Below are 17,274 nucleotides of genomic sequence, written 5' to 3'. Positions count from 1 at the left end.
TATTTCAAAATTTGTACTACAAAGGTATAGCCTATGGGAACTGTGTGACCAATACACAGGCCTCTCTGTAAATAATAAATCAGTGCATGGCTGATCATGCAGTTAAGCAGTAATTTCCATGCTATTGATGCTATAGCTTTCCAGTGGAAAGTATTGTATTGCCTTTGTGTTATTCAAAGAGACTGCTACTATTTTGATCCCAACACAAATTTGTTACTGAACAAGTGTAGTAGACTATGAACATGTATTTAATCTAAAAATTACTTCTTATAATGGTAACAGTGTAGATGCAGATTTCGAGTGGTTTTCTCATCACAGTCAACAGGCACAGAGAGTTTTCCATTGTTAAATATTGTATTTTGTGTCACACGATTTGATAAGTTGTGAAACGATAGATAAAGTTTAGAAACTGATAAAAAGGTAATGGTTACTAAATGCAAATGGCCAAGGCACCAAATATGGCTACTTTATTAAAAGCAGGTGCATGACAAAATGCCCACCTTGTCTCGTCTAGGCGTGTGCTAAGGAACACGTGTGTAATCATGCCCCTCAAACTGAGAGGCCTGAATAGGCAAAAAAAAGCCCAGATGTATGCACAGACAATATATTGCAGGTAGTGGTGGCACCAGCTACTGCAGAGTGGGAGGGTAATGAGCATGACCAGTAAAACCATGTCTTTTTGCCTTGTTCAGTGCCATGTACCAGGTGAATTTTCCCAATGATCTACCCTAAATGTATGCTTTTTAATCAATGATTGCCAGCATGCTACAAGTTTCTAGTCTAGAGGTGCTGGCTGTGTTTACAGAAACTGAAAGTTTACAAGCATGAAATTCAGCCATGTTGTCTTCCACCATTACAGCAGCACATGGCTGCAACATGGCTGCAACAATAGAATTCTGCACTTGATAATGTGGGCAGTGTGGGCCCGATTGGAAACTTTGTTTCTTGCCCTGACAAGTTCATTTTGAAAACTTGTGTCTACACGCCTGAAATCAAGCACATTTAGAAAACTGTAATAGCAATAATGTAAAATTTTATTAAATTAGGACTTTGTGTGGCCAATATGCTATTGCACGCAGATGGAAAATTTGAGTGTGCAGGCTATTAATTGCGAGTGAACGACAAAGTTTCCAGTCTGGAGTGTGGGTGAGTGACATGGTTTTGAAATTAGAACTGGGCAAAGATATTTCGATATCTACAATTTGCAGTGTCACTCATTGGCATTGGATGTAGGTCCTACCTTCATCATGTCACCCACCCACCCAACATTTTATTTGCAGTCAGTTCTTCAGATATCATCAACAAATTTTTCTGTAGCATCCTTCCATTATCTGTGTTATTTGAAATTTTCCTTACTATAAATTTTGTAATGTTTTAAAATAGCTTAGTCCCAGCTTCAAATATATGCAACTTACCCCTGCTTTCTCATTACATTTTCATCACCACAATCACAGGCCCCTCCTGCCTTGCTACGAAACATGTTGAAGTCGTGACCTTCATGGTTACCAGCTACAAAGCAGTCCGCACATAGTGACATGCACGGTGATATAGCACAGTCTCTACACCGATAGGCAACAAACTGCTCATTCCATACAAGCCCACATACAGGAGAAGAATTCTGCTTCTTCAATGCCTTGAGGAATTCGTAGGGTTCCTTGCCACCACTTAGTAGCCATAAACACCAGACAGATTTGTCTTCGTCGAACTGTTCTCCCAGCAGAGAATCTAAAATAGACTCTAGCAGTCTAGTTCCTCTACCTTTTTGGACATCATCTATGACTTGAGATGCTGCTTTCTCCTTTCCGAGCTTGAGAATATCGGCCATTACATTTACGAACTTCAGTTCCTCTCTACTTCAAAACAAACATTTTTTAGGCCCTTGCTTTTTTTTCTGCCCCAGACCTCTTCTGGGAGCAAAGAATCTGTACATAGATACAACCCTTATTTGACGAACATGTCAAAACGCCTAATGCAGAGGGCGGCGGAGCCTAGGAGGATGTGGGGGCTTTAATCCTCCAATTTTCGTCAGAAGCTTCTTATTTTGATAATAGCTACAAAACTCGTGCTGAATAGCTTTCTTTTTAATTCGCATTATTTGTTTCATTCAGTTCCACACTAAGAGAAACTCGACTTTGTCATTTTCACCATATTATTAACACACAAACACCATTACAAGATTATAATTCAACAACTACTCAACTTCTTAATTACAATAACAAGGATCATATGAAATTACAACAATAGTGTGATAAACAAAAGTATTAATCCTACTACATCCAGATTCGCTCCGCCAGTCTGAAAAGGGTTGCTTTATTTATGAAACTTTTCTGATGAAACTTCTTTTAGTTTGGCGCACCACAAGAATAGAAATCATTTCACCTTAAAAATGAATTTTAGATATCATAGAACCAAAGTCAGCCTTTCTCTCAGAAATCTCAAAGTCAGTTCAGAAATCTTGACTGAATGAAACTGGAATGAACACCTAAAATGAGCCGAATAAGCGAACAAGCAAATAATTTTAGTAGATACTAACTATACTTAACGTGGAGATATTTGCGTCATCTCTTTAGATCGGATTGAAGGACAGCAAATCTTCTTATTTAATAGTGATCTGAATGATGAATCCTATCGATAGGCACTAGATCTTCAAAACAATGTAACAAAAAAAGATGTTAACGTTTGTAGTTTTACGTTAATCTCCTGTTTTTGAAAATACGTTTTGTTGTGTAGAATAGGGCAGTTCTTGGCTTTATTTGGCAATAAGAACGTTTCAGGCAGATGTATGCATAACAAAATATATGGTAAGCATATCTTCTCAAATTAAAATGTAAAAACGCCGGTATCTTTATAACTCATACTGAAAACTAGATAATAGGATTGGCAAAGGTTTAAAGAATTAATTATAGCGTGTTGCATGCTCCAGATATAAATAAAATAAATTTCTATTTCTTTAATCTATTTTATGTCTTTTAGTGGCCTTTTGAGCCGCACTGAGCAGCTTTGTCAGCAGGCAGAGCTCGAAGCTTTTCGTTAGCTTTCAAGTCTGCAATATATCAGATTTACCGTGGGCTGGAATATCCTTCTAAAATCTCGAGTGCAGTGCATTGATCTGCGTAAGTCAAATTCGTGCATTTGTCAAGTTCTGAAAAGTTTGCAATGGATATGTTGGCTGAAAAATGCAGAAAATATAGCAAGGATAGACAAACACTTTCTTGAAAAATTAATATGGTAACAATGACTTATTAAAATTCTACAGTCGTGCTATGGAATAAGAAATAATATTTTAAAAATAGACTAGAACAGACAGGTTAAAAAATTAGCTGCTTGAGAGTATGTTATATCACTAAATATTTGGGAGATTTTGGTGACCATTGAAAAAACTGTGCTGTGGGCAAGAATATAGGAATTGATTGCTTGGGATTTCAAGAGATTATAGGTTCTGAAAAACTGCAAAACCAAAAAATAGGGAGTTACTATTTACAGCAATAAGTGTGCAACTTTGATGTATTTTTAAAAACGGGAGCAGGGAAATGGCTGACTCTACAGGTGGGGCTAGGATGGGATAAAAAGTATCACGGACAAAAAGTTAACTATGGATTAACAGTGCTACTAGATATCTTTGCCTTATTTTACTACATTTATCTTTGGGCTAGACAAGTATAACTCTTCAATTACGTGGGAAAACTTCCAAAGGAACTAATGGCTTTACTACGGATTCAAATCGTTCTAAAAAGACAGCTTACGCTATACGATTTCTAATTACCGACTTCTGTTTGTACATTATATATTGCTGAAAAGATCGCAGCAGATACGAAGAAAAAATTCACTTAAGACGTGTCGGGCATCATAGCAAATTGGCCGTCTCAAGGCCCCCTAATGATTCTACAATAAAAACACAGGTAGAGAAAAGATGAATGAAAGGTTATACTAATTACAAAACACTAGACACTTTTGAATACATTTATATATATAGATCTATATATAGGACAACGGGAAGATATTTACATTAGTTTGCTATTACTGCTGTGTCTACTGAAGATGAATTAGAAACGGAGATCACAGACACACCAGTCATAGATCGGCCTTTACAAGGTTCAACCAACTGTCCCTGGTTTGCCATGTCCGTCAAGGCACTTGATGCAACCTCTTCTGCTGTTTCGAAACGCTGTTGATTTAGTGATGTCACAGCAACAATTGAACTTTCTGATTGATCTCCAAAGTCTAGCAAAGAATCGATCACTGATACAAGTAAATTAAAACAAAATAGGACTTCGTATACATTAAAATAAATCATAATACATAGGGCTTATTGCATTATGATTGCATATGTCTCGTGAAGATTAACGAACGATACAATTACAAAATCAGATATAATCAACAACGAGGACATTGGCCGTTTTCAACAAACGTATCCCTTGGACGTTTTCAACACAAATGTGCTAGTTGCCATTCACCTTAACCGAATATATATTACAAGATCGCGTGAATGTGCAGAATACTACTCGGCAAACAATTTGATACAGAAACATTGGTTAATATCGATTTCACTGGCTGTTGGATGGTGGATGTTCTGGATAAAGCACAGTTGTTTCAGGGCGAATATGAACCACCTCCCCGAATATGAAACAAAGTTACATTGGTTAAGCTTCTAAACTTTTGTTTAACATTCTGAACAAGACAACGGTCATGGGTGCAAATGAAACACTCACTTGGGTTGGTTTGCTTTATAAGAGCTTTCTGCTGTTGCATCGTGATTGGACAGTCTTTGTGGGCCAATAGCAGCGCTTTCAACTGTGCTACCTCTGTTCGTAAGACACTGATTTCGTTCTGAAAAGAAGAGACTTGATGCTCTTGACTCGTTTTATTGATCTGAGCTCAAATATCGATATCAACAGTTAATTGTAATAACATTGTTGGCAGGCGGGTATGCATGGGTACAAGATAAATACCCCAAAAGTGTTTTAGAAAATAACATCTTGCTTAGTAGGCATAACTCTGCAAAAAGTTCTGATATGTTGGAATACATGGCAAACGGCTGTAATTTCATCAGGATACAGGTGTATATCTTATCACTTTGTTAATCGTCATCTAAGACGGGAAAAGAATTTACAGCATGGCAGACGTATAATTTGCAATTATTTTGCACAGCGTCATTTTGTTTATGCTAAAGACCTATTCTCACCTGGAGAGCAACATTTGTTGACGATAAGTCGTCTGCCTTCTTCTCAAGTTGCTGGACCCAAACCTTTCGTTTCTGTCGACATCTTGAGGCAGCAGCCCTTTGAATTCGAACAATTATATCTTATGGTTGATGAAATATATCTTAAAAAGTCAAAATGAAAAACTCCATCTTTTCCTCTTCAAATGAATTTACTTAACAGAACAGCATATGCTCGATAAGCATAAGCTTTTCGATGTCCTAAAAACTACCTTCGGATGCTAGGTAGAAACAGATACAAATACAAATGCAAAATACAAATAAAAATATTAAATACAAGAACAACAAGAATATCAACACAAATTAACATAAAAGCATTTCAAATTTAATAAATACCTATTCCTTTCAAGAAATTTTTGTCTTCTTTCATCAGGATCCAAATCTTCTTGACTTCGTCGACTTCTCTTACTATTAGAAATACAGAAAAACAATGAGATTTGCTCTCCTGGCATTTAAGTTCAGTCATATAAAACTGAAGACAAGATCAGTTACAACGATTGCAAGCAAAACTAGTGACAAGCAAGCAAAACTCGTGACAAGCAAGCAGGCATGAATCGCAAGGTCGTACACAAGAATCGAAAGATACCTCACTGTGGTGACATTACCTTGGCACGCCCTTCATATCCTCGTCAAAGTCTTCATTCATCATGTCAGAGTTATCTGACTTCACAGAGTTGCTTGGCGATGAAGCTGACGAGTGCTGCATACTATGATTGGGAGATGGCCTTGATTTCGGCGATGGGCTGCTAGACGAAGCGGTGGCATTTTGTTGTATGACTTCTTTTAATCTCTGGCAAATTTAAAGGAATCGTTTAATAAAAGTTTAAAAATAAACAGTGTCGTACAAAGAAGAGTGGAATCCTGCTATTACACCGATGGTTCGTTATCAGTGGCACAGATAGAGAGGGTCTGAGGGGGCGAGGAACCCCCCCCCACCCCCCCACTGACAAAGCTAATCTTCTATTTTGTCGGAAAACTTCTGATTTTGTCGGAAAAATAACACGATTGTCTATTTTTATATCTAATTGTTGTAATTTGAAAGGGAAATTTCAAAGCTGAATATAACGGCCTTTGTGGAGCGCTCCTCCTATGCATTGTGAGGGACCAGAAAATTAGTTCGTGATAGCGAAAAATAAGTTCGTAATAAGCGGGGCTCGTAATAGCTGGGTTTCACTATACACAAAAGAGCCAGGAAATTAGTTACCTGTTTTAAATCAGTAGTTCCATTTTGGTGGCTGCGTGACATCACAATCGCAGGATGAGGCACCGCTGCCCTGCCAGATCCGTTCCCAGAGCTAGTTTTGATACCAATCATGGGCATTACTCCACCTGACGCTCGCAATTCCTGATTTATAATGATTGGTTGAATGTTGCTTTGGCCTAAAAGGAATACATTAATCATACAACCAGTTGAAACAAACTCTTCACTGGAATACACGACGACTGCTTCACTGGATAAGAGAAGCATTTAATTCTCAATGTAAGACTCGCCGTGTTTGACAGAATAAAAAAATGAAGAACTCATACTACTCAAGGCTCGCTACATTTGACAGAATAAAGAACAGAGCTTATAATAATAATAAAGGGGTTATTTGTTTAGATATCACTATACTGGAGCAAGATGAAAAAATGTGCTGCTATATACTTTAGAGCTGTAACATTATGCTACAGTGGCAGCAAAAATGTTTATGATCGCAAAAGTATAACAAACGCTTATTTTGGGCCACCACCCGTAAGACAACAAATTAAAAAATCAGATAACGAAAAAACATGTTGATAAAATCAGAAAGCTTTAGATAGTGTTTGCAGTTTTTCAAAGAATTTTAGAGTAATTACGGCAATATCCAGGCCAGGCTATTAAATGCCATTCTCTAAATCGGATGAATAGATTAAGTACTCAGAAGACGTTCCTACGAATACACATGCATGATTTACCTTGAATTAGAACAGTTGTGGGCCGTTTGCTATTGAGTATTGAAGCAGGATTCACTCTTGATAGACTTTTCTGTGTGTTGACAACAATTGTCACATTGCCTGCCCCACCTTCCTGTATCTTCTTAGTTTGACCCGAATGGACATCAAGTATTTTTATATTTGTCTGTGGGATCGACTTAAGCAGCTCCTGAAATAAATGAAATCAAATAGAAAATGGGACAAACATTTATCAAGTGCTGAAAACAGATAAAACTAAATTGCAATTACAAAATTTATACATAATACAGCTTCCAATACTTTTCAATATCAACAAAAAAGGTGCAAACATGTAATAAAAGTATCAAAAATATCTTAAATCATCGTAAGAAAGCATAAATTAATGCAACAATTTGAAGAATAAACTTTGATATACAAAATTTGACGCAATACAATTTCAGAACGATTACATTTATTCGTAGAGATGTAGAGGGGGTTTTGAAGAAAGCTTTTATGATTTTCAAATAAAGACACAATAATTCAGGAACCATTGCAAATCTATACAAAGTATTTCAAATTTGGAAGGTAAACACTCCGATCTTTAAAGTTGCCATCCATATTATTTCAATATAGGAAATCTTCACAACATAGGTTTTGTCATGAAGGTGATTTCAACGATATTTACACTGCTGGGAAAAGAAACCACAGACTGCCATGACCCATAACAATAAGCAGTAAATTTAGTATGCAAGAACGGGAGTAACTAACAAAATCAAACATGTATAAGCAAACAAACACATACACTGTAAAATAAAAAGATATATTTAACTTACTATGGTAAACTAAATTGACGAAAACATGAAAACAAGACTAACGGCTTAGTTTCTGTAAACCCGGAAGAAACTACAGGTCAAGGGATCAAAATATTTAGCATAATCAATTCCCTAAAAGAATACTTACAAAAGCACTGCTGATTTGATCTCTACAACTCGGATAAATACGATACGGTGATATTGGGTAACTGGCTAATTTGACGAAGAAGAAGCCAACAACTACAGGGACACATCGAAGAGCAGCGATTCCGTATCATAGGATTACATCACCAATTTTGAAAGGACAGACTATGATGTAATGGTATTCAGTGGAGCATTACGAAAACCAACTCGTATCTGCGGCTTCAAAGCACCGTTAATCAAAGCATTCTAACAACCTCTTAAAAACCTGCATAAATGCGGTAACATGCAACTTGTGCAACACAAACTGACACCACATCAGATCACGATTTTTCGCAGTTCCAGTTTGATAATTTGACAAGTCGAAAATCAAGGCAAATTAATGCAATACTAAAATGGCGAGCGGTAATACGGGGTTATAAGAAGCACAGTTAAGCATGCTCAGTTCTAACAGGTACCGGTGGTCGGCGACTGGTGGACCGGATTGCAAGGAGCCGGCGTCTATTTGGATGCCGCAGTATACATTTCTACACACACAAAATAACCCGCGCTAAAGAGCTTTTACAATGGCTTTTTACAGTAACTCTGTCTTAGTCCGTTATGAGTTCTGATCTTTGGTTATAGCTGACATTTCTTTTTTAACGTTGAAAGGCCACAGTAACTTAGTAATAAATCTTTGTTATCGATATACAAATAACATAAGCAATAAAACATAGCCTCAGGACTAGCAGGGATCTTGTGTGCTGTTCAAAGGAAGCGACTCTTATCGGGTTTTTCAGCAAGCACCTTTCTTTTAAACTTGACTTCATTGAAAATCCTCGTAGAAGCATAATGTGAAAGAATCAGATAAAGAAGTACTATAGTTCGGTACCGCTAAGTATTAACATTTGTGGTACGTAGGAACTGAGAAATGAATAGAGAGAGGCTGTCTTAGTCTTTGGAAAACATGCAAAGAAGGGGTTTTGAAGGCAAAACTCCGCCCTTCCTTATACTTCAAAATAACTTTCTTAGGACTCCCTGCAAATTAATTGATCTGTCAGGTTTGGTATTTTAATGGTGCTCTCTGGGCGACTATCACTTACTAACAAACTGCGAATGAACATTGTAATACCAAATCTTTACGATTGTGTGTTCTCAAAAGCAATATCATTTTGTCAGGGATCTAATCTTCACATCTTTCCTTAATCATATCAAAAGAAAATCTGCGCTGAAAAAATTTCAGATCATCAAAAGAATGGTTTAAATTTAGACTACACAAACTGCTTATGCTGGCAAGTTTGTAATATTTCTATGACTAAGCTGACAATTGTGAGATTTCGACTTATCTGGATTTCAATAAATTATCTATTTCACCTTCACGACATATCTCTAAAAATCAAAATGGTTTAATAAATGGGAGTTGGCCGTTGGTTAGCATTTGCTAAAGAATCCTGAGTGCACTCAAAAGTATTTCGGCGACAATTTTAGAATAAAAAGAAGGCAACCAATGCCATATATCGACTAAAGCCTTTTGGAATCTTTCTATACGAAGTCAAAACCGATGTGTGTAGACAAAAAGGGTTCAGTTTCTCATCAACTGCGTCGTGATTATTCCAATTCTGAAGGATAAAGAGGAACAAGTAAATTCTGTATAATCAGACTGAACAGAAAAATCCTTTGTGTAGCATAAAAGTGTACCTACCTTTTCTGAGGAAAACCTGACATTTGAAGCAGTCGTTTTTGTTACATCAGTGGCGCTAGGCTCTGGAGGTGATACAGATATAACAGGCAGCAGTACTGATGTTGGTGCTGATGGCACATGCGACAACGCAGCCTTTTTGAAATCCTAAAATAAACGTCACCTTAGTAAACAGGCAATTTACTTCACTGCATATAACCTTGAGAAAAATAGTAAAAAACTAGGTGTAGTAGTAGACGTTTTCATCTACAATACCGAAAATCCTCGAATTATCTTCGAGGGGGGAGGGCTTATACGAGGAAGGGGTTTATAAAATTATCGTAGACATTAAGAAGACATTATTAAAAGACCTTGTTTATTTGCAGGAATTTCTTTACGAGCATTCAATAAGTTACTACCAAAAGTACGAATTCGTTGTTGTAATTCAATAGAACGCCATAGGCAACCTCAGATGGTGAAAATCATCAAATTGAGGGGTCCAATTCGAGAATTTACGGAGCCTGTGGGGGCTTATTCGAGGGGGTGGCTTATTGATAATCTGTAGTTCAAGGGTGGGGGCTTATTCGAGGGGGGGGGGCAATTCGAGGATTTACGGTACTAGCTTTAATATTCACATCAGACAGCTGTATTAGTCTGCGTAAGCACTCTAACTATTTTATGTGAATGGTTTTCTTAAACTGATGCAAGTCTAAAACGAACTACATTAGCATCAACCACATGTTTGTCATATTAGTAGTGCAACTTTTACTTTGGATAAACTAATACATACTTGGTATTCATGGCATTTTTGTATCTAATAGACTAAATATATTACACAACAGACTAAATAATGTTGCTGAATGGCAGGTTGGTTTTTGTTTCTGAACCCAGTTATATCATTCTGAAATTATTGAAAATAATTTGAAGAGTTACATGATGAATACAGTAAGTGTGAAACACTAAGTTACTATAATGATCTTTCTCTATACACCAAAGTGTGCCACTTTGCCATACAGGATCAAGTACAGAATGACAGTACTGGCAATACCATAATTGTCACATCAATCTGGTATATACTTTATTAAATTTTGTTACCTGGTCAAATGGATTGGATTCAGCAAGCCCTTCAAACAGCTCCCCTCCTTCTTCAGTGGTTTTTGGTAGAAATCTAGTTGGTGTAGGGGTTTGATCTGTAAGGCAAAATAATTCACCAAGAGGGTTACAAATAAATGATTTATAAAGGTTAGTCCACACAACTACTCTTGTCATGAGAAATGTCTACAGACTTTGTATACAGATGTTGGATGACATTCAAGAAGTATCATCCATTATGACATCATAGACTAGTGTCATGCCGACTTTTAACGTTCTTTTATTGTGCTAAAAAGCTAAATGGGGACACAATAATATTTTTTGCCCAGTTAACATAATCTGTATATTCAACTGGGGAGAGACAATCTTCACAAAGCATTATTCTGACTGCAATATTTCTGTGCAAAAAAGAGAATTAGATTAAAGAATTCTCAGCTCAAAAAGTTCAAGGCTTATTGGTCTGCAGAAAACAGAAAAAAAAATCCTTATGTGAAAGAACTTATGCATATGATTAGGGGAGGAAATTTAGTCATTTGGTGAGCTGACACCAGGTAAGCTGGTAACTGCAGCTGGAAAGGGCACATGAATGAAAGTTTTGGTGTATCTATTAAGTTTCAGCTTGGACTTAAGCATGATTATATCTCATCATGTAGACCATCCGTCAATATAACTGTTTTTTTAACTACCAACACTTAGAAAAAGCTTCAAAATATTACTCTCAATGATACTTGAAGTTTGAAACAAGAAAGATCAGCAACAGAGAAAATTATTTTGTACCTATCAGCAAATTTGCTTCCATCCTATCATTTCTGCTATTGGACAGGCAATATTCTTACCATTGATTAACTTTGTAGATGTGCTAGAGACCCAAGCCGCAAGTCTACCACAGTTATACATCCGTAAATTCATAACTTGGCAATTAAGCACATACATACGCAATTCTTTGGAGCAGAGAATTTGAAAAAAAATTTAGTCTGATACATTAATTAACCTTACATAAGGGCAACACATTGCAAAATTGAAAAAAAGGTTTTATACTTAAACTCAATTACAAGCAATCACTTACCAATCAGAGATTCACCTTGACGCAGACCAATATTTAATGACAACTGATGCTTTTGTTGGTGGACACTCAAATGGTCACTATTTGTGAATCTCTGCAAGAAACAAAGAGGCAAATAATCGCAATTAAATAGTGCATCATACGGAAAAGGGAAGGCAGAATAACATGTGTTTAAAACCCTTTAAACTGTAAAGATAATATTTTTAGAAAGTGTTAGCAAATTTAAAACCAGATAGAATATCAAATAAATAATTACAGGTGGAAAAAGTTTAGAAACAACTTTCAGCTTGATAAAGAATCAAATCTTGTAAAAAAGAATCAAACATAATCCGGTCAAGGTATGAATCTGACCATTAAAAAGTATTTGGGATTTATATATGCAGTTTGGGTATGAAAAATTCCTAAATAAAGTCATATTTGATTTAATTTCCATTGAGCCAACCTTGGTTTAGTCAAAGCGCTATTCTGTTTTTCTTATATTGTGTGTTCTCTGATTGGTAGAGATGGCTTAGAGTAAATTATGTTTGGCTGCTATGTGTGAAACAAAAAGAAAAACAAAAATTGAAGCACATATTTGTGCAAAAAATGCTTAATTTATTGTGAAAATCATCATAAACATCTTCCTCTTTGTCTTGTTTTAGCTCTTGCTGACTTTGTATGCGAAGTGTGAGCACAAGAAATCCAGCTTACCTATGAGCATATGCTCTCAGTAGATACACTTACTAAAGTGCCTATGCAGAGAAATTTACCATTTAGAATCCTTAACCAAAAGAAATCTTTAGAATCCTTCACCCTTGTTCTTATGCAAAAAACAGAATTCCGACAATTTATGTGGTTTTTTTCTTATTGAGTGTCAAAGTATGCATATTTTGCAGTTGCATTGCGAAATTTTATTTCCCACGGTGATGTCACAGTGATGAGTCGAGGCGACAATCTGATATGCTAAAAACAGTAGGATAAAGGCCCCAACTGAAATTTTCCCCCTTTTTCTATTTTTAGACTGGAGTTCCTTGCCTTAGACCTTGACAGTATAACAGTATTATCTTACTCAGACCCTGTTTACACTGTCCAGGTGCAAGTTTGGTTCGCCCTTCTATTCACACTAGCACTGTGGAACCCAGACAAATTTGCTTTGCTATCCAGAACAGTTTTGACCCTGCTTTGAAAGCAAACAAATTTTGTACCCTCACCGTTCCGTTTTTGAACGTAGTGTAAACACCTATCCAAGACGATTTTGTCACGGATTCACAAAGAGGTCTTTTGCATGGCTGTTCCAGGTAATTGAGGCTTTAATTGTGGCGTAATTACGTTGTCAGATTCTGAAGAAAAGGAAATTCTGAAGAAAAGACGATGACAGAAAAGACTTGTATTGTTTCCCAGTCTAAGCCTTGACTGGACTTTGCAGTTTTATTTTCTAAAGTAACACTGAAAATTAAAGCCACCTCCCTTGCTCTACCATTAAATTAAGGTCGTAAACAATGCTCTACCATTAAATTATCGTTGCAAATTAAGAATAGCATGCAACTTTGCAATAATAGACAGTTTGATACACTGAAAAAGATAGGATATGGACCCTGAATGAAAATTGAAAAAGATAGGATATGGACCCTGAATGAAAATTGCCCCCTTGTTCTATTTTTAGAGTCAGGTACTTTGTCACAGACCATTACCGACAGTAATATCGTATCTCAGTTCCACTTTGGTACAATAGCATGAAACACTGAAACAAAAGACAGTCTGATATGCAGAAAAGACTAAATATGTACCCTTGTGCTATCTTTAGATTTGAACAAAGGATTTTCATAATTCTTTTTGGATGGGGTCCCTCATTCATATGACATTGATGATAAAAAGAAAACTGCTCATTGGTCATGCCAGAATGATAGGTAACCAAGGACATGCCTTTGGTTTTGAACAAACAGGCATATGCATGCAACTGATTTCTAAATGCATTCTAAATTATTTGTCCCCAGATCATTCATACCTAAATTTAGAACTCCGTAATCCTCCTTTGTTTCACTGTCTGTCACGGAAATTTTGTTGGCATCAGGGTCCACACTACGAATTTGAATGTGGGGAGGGGGCAGGCTAGCAAAAGTAGAGGTCTACATTTCTTTTCCTTGCACTGCAGCTTTTAAACTACTTGCTTCAAAAAAAGTGGAGGACCATGACCAACCCGGCCTGCTCGGTGGTGTAGGCCCTGTCACTGTTTCTTTGTTATCATTGCAGACTCATCTGCACAATATGTTGGAGTGACCATTCTTGAGCCATTTTACACTCACTTAATTCTAATTCATCAAGCATGCCATCATCATGTCATCCCCCTACGTTATTCACAGTATCGCTTACCTTAGGACATTCCCTTCACCACTGTTCTTACAGCTTCACTCATCTAAATCAAGCTGACTCAACGTCTCCCATTCTATGCCTAGATCTTTCTTAATCACATTGCATAATCCTTTTGTCATCCTAACTCATCCTTAATTAGCATTTTGACTTCCATTTATGACTTCAGGAGGTGGGGGATTTAGGGGGCTTTGTTTTTTGCCATTTTATTTAGCATTTCATTTATTGAAGAAGAATTTATAAGAGTATATAATCATGAAATAATTAAATCTGGTGCACTTGCACAAACCACTGCAAAAGCCCACAGCACTGTGTACCAGAAATGCAGAGGAAGAAATGCAGGCATACAAGCAAGCGGAATATCAGAGTGTAACTGCGACCCCAAATATTCCTATCGAAAAGGAGTCACTCCTCTCCGCCCAACTGCGATTGCAATCCGCTATAGTGAAACTCTAACATGTCTTGCTAGGAAAGAGGGATTTTCCTAGGATTTGAAATAGAAACATTTTAAATAAACCAAGAAGTTTGTTGCAAAATGCGCAATAATTTTTTTTTATGTATGTGAGCATGAGAAAGGACATAAATGTGTGTGTCTTATCTAAAATGCCTGAGGCTTGGTAGGTCTGGAAAGTAACTGATTATTTACATGAGTGAAAGAATAATACTTTTTGTATTAGGATCTAAATTAATAGTTCTTGTTAAATAAAAAAGGTTTTAAGCTTTTGACAAAAACTGACAACAATTATGATCTTTATATATTCACTGATATATTGTTCCAAGTGTTAGCACCAAAGAAATGCACACCCTCATATCATACTGCCATAGTTGATATTGCAAAGCATTTTTCGTATTAATAACAAACACCTTCTCCAGAAGATGATTTCAAACTTCTCCAGGACTGATATTGTCCCTTTTCAATCTCTTTGAAAAGTGTCATACTCCAAAGACCAGCATTTTAAGAAGGCAACTTTTTATCTACTTTCTTCATGAAGTATTTTCCCTAACATATGGTCTTGCAAGAATAGTTTTCTGGTTTTAAATAAATCTCTTAAAGAACATTAAAATGTTCATGATATTTTGGTGAGTAAACAGTTATTCTATAAACTAGCTTCAATGGATTTACTTTGTTAACATTTTAACACATTTATATATTTTTTCTCAAAGTAAATGACTGGGAAAAACGACAAATGAAGATTTTCATTAATGGGAAAACCTCTTGATGTAGCCATAAGAAAAAACACATTAACAATAGTAAAGGCTAGTTTGAGCATATTAATATGCTACCAATGAATGACGTTGACTTGGGAAAGTGCATGTGGCGAACTGAAAACATAGCGAAACATAATTTGTGAACAAGGCGTGTATCCAATAATTTGAACACCTAAAAGAAGCAAGACTGTATTTATGCTAAAACAAGCTGCTCCTAAGTCGAATGATGACATAATCGTCAACCAATTGGATTTGGAAAGCTATAGCCTCGAAAGGATACTTAATTTAGGCCTACGTCATACCAGATTTTTAGCAAAGAGCGGCATTTCATAACCTGAGAGGTTGAAACTGAAAAGGTACATACCTGGCCACAGTCTGGAGCAGGACACACAAAAGGCTTGTCGTCGTTATCCATTCCTTATTGTTTACCTACTTCGAATACAAAGAGGCGTCAAACGAATGGTTTCACAAAGTTTGGGGTTAACTCGTTGTGCGTCCCTCGTTGAAGAAAGAATGAAGCCAATATTGTAAAAATTCTACCTTGACTTGTGCTTGAAATTTGATAAAATGAAATCAAACTTTAAAGTAGCTTGTAGCGACCACTTTCTGTATTCTCATTAAGGAACTTAGGCCGTTTGTGCTCACTTTCCCTTTCGCAACTTTGCGGATGACGAGATGACCTTTTTTGGAAACATTGCGTCATCAAAAGAATAATAGCTTCACTTCTCCTTCGTAGCGAATTGCTTTTGTTTGCCATCCCTCAAAATACTTGCAAAAATCAAAGATATGAAAGTTTCACAAGTCCATGAAGGAAAACCTAAAAATGTCATTGAAAGTGTCTAAAATGTTGGTAATTTAGACAGATTTTTTTATTTGTAAAAACCGAGTCCTAAAATGACCTAAATGTTTTCGTACTATGTGACAACATAAATATACTAGATTGCATGCGGTACAATATGATGCTATGATAACGTAATAAATGTAAGTAAATTATAACAGGCAAAATTTTTAAATATTTGTTTTAAAATTTTTTTCCTGGTACAATTGACTTACATTGATTATTTGTCAACATAACTTGAAATTAAGGTTTCCTATCAGCCTTACCTGGAATGACATTTTTTAACGATAATCAGGGGCGTCATTCCATACTTTTTTATTGGGAGGGGGTGGCTGAATATTTCCCCTATAGAAAAATTTTGCCCTGGCAAACGTTAAAAATGTGGGGAACTGCCCCTCGATTCCGGTAACACAAAATAATAGGTAAGTTGTACCTACTTAGGTCCTTGCGTATTGTATCCACAAGTTCACAGATGTCTTTGCCTAACTTCTGGGAGAAGAGCAAGAGAAAGTTTTTTAATGAGTGATGCAACCCTCCATCCTGAAATCAAAGATCATACGCCCATTTTTTACAACATACTTTCGATATAAACCCTAGCATCCCACTGATTTTGTTACAATAGATGTAAAATCACTACTTCTCAAGACGAAGGAATCAAAGCTTCCCTCCATGCAATCAAAAATCATGAAGGGGAAACTACCCCCACTGCATATAAAATACAATAAATGGTGATGTTTGTTTTAAATATAATGATATTGCTTTTACGCTCATTCTTTTATTAGAACAATTTTATAAAGTTAAGAACTGTTCAAAAACAAAATTGGTCAAAAGTTAAGAACAAAATAAGAAACAAGCTGAGGCGGAGCTACTGTAAAAATATAACTTCAAACAATGTTTCATCCCAAAAACGAAGAGTTTTGCCGTCTAGGGGAGATGAATTTTATTAATCTCCCTTGAGGCAGCACAATGGGGCCCTTCGTCCCAAAT

At 36.3% G+C, this 17,274-nt stretch overlaps 2 protein-coding genes across 4 annotated transcripts in view; both read right to left on the bottom strand.

Annotated features, from left to right (window-relative positions):
* LOC135682117 (E3 ubiquitin-protein ligase ubr3) overlaps nt 1-1,913 on the bottom strand; it is a 46,839-nt gene extending 44,926 nt beyond the window's left edge. Inside the window, exon 1 of the mRNA XM_065196848.2 lies at nt 1,416-1,913. Coding sequence (XP_065052920.2) covers nt 1,416-1,825 — 410 coding nt within the window. The 5' untranslated portion in view covers nt 1,826-1,913. The remainder of the gene's footprint in view (nt 1-1,415) is intronic.
* Nucleotides 1,914-3,208: 1,295 nt separating this feature from the next.
* On the bottom strand, nt 3,209-16,360 carry LOC135682122 (cyclic AMP-dependent transcription factor ATF-2). 3 transcript variants are annotated; one of them, XM_089113284.1, is made up of 11 exons: nt 15,814-16,360; nt 11,898-11,988; nt 10,835-10,929; nt 9,764-9,907; nt 7,154-7,340; nt 6,423-6,598; nt 5,824-6,008; nt 5,555-5,626; nt 5,183-5,279; nt 4,710-4,827; nt 3,209-4,239 (listed from the first exon to the last, which is right to left on the bottom strand). In XM_089113284.1, the coding sequence occupies exons 1-11, from the start codon at nt 15,862-15,864 to the stop codon at nt 4,007-4,009; spliced, it is 1,449 nt and encodes a 482-aa protein (XP_088969410.1). In that variant the 5' UTR covers nt 15,865-16,360; the 3' UTR covers nt 3,209-4,006. The 3 variants fall into 3 exon arrangements, with proteins under 3 accessions (XP_088969410.1, XP_088969409.1, XP_065052928.2); XM_089113283.1 differs by lacking the exon at nt 15,814-16,360 and adding an exon at nt 14,524-15,799; XM_065196856.2 differs by lacking the exon at nt 15,814-16,360 and adding an exon at nt 14,524-15,796 and having other exon boundaries at nt 3,209-4,221.
* Between the last annotated feature and the right edge of the window lie 914 nt (nt 16,361-17,274).

This window comes from Rhopilema esculentum, chromosome 16, assembly GCF_057945365.1.
Source record: "Rhopilema esculentum isolate cy_ngs chromosome 16, ASM5794536v1, whole genome shotgun sequence".
NCBI lineage: Eukaryota > Metazoa > Cnidaria > Scyphozoa > Rhizostomeae > Rhizostomatidae > Rhopilema > Rhopilema esculentum.
The sequence above is the reverse complement of the archived record's forward strand: the minus strand, read 5'-3'. Positions and strand labels throughout refer to the sequence as shown.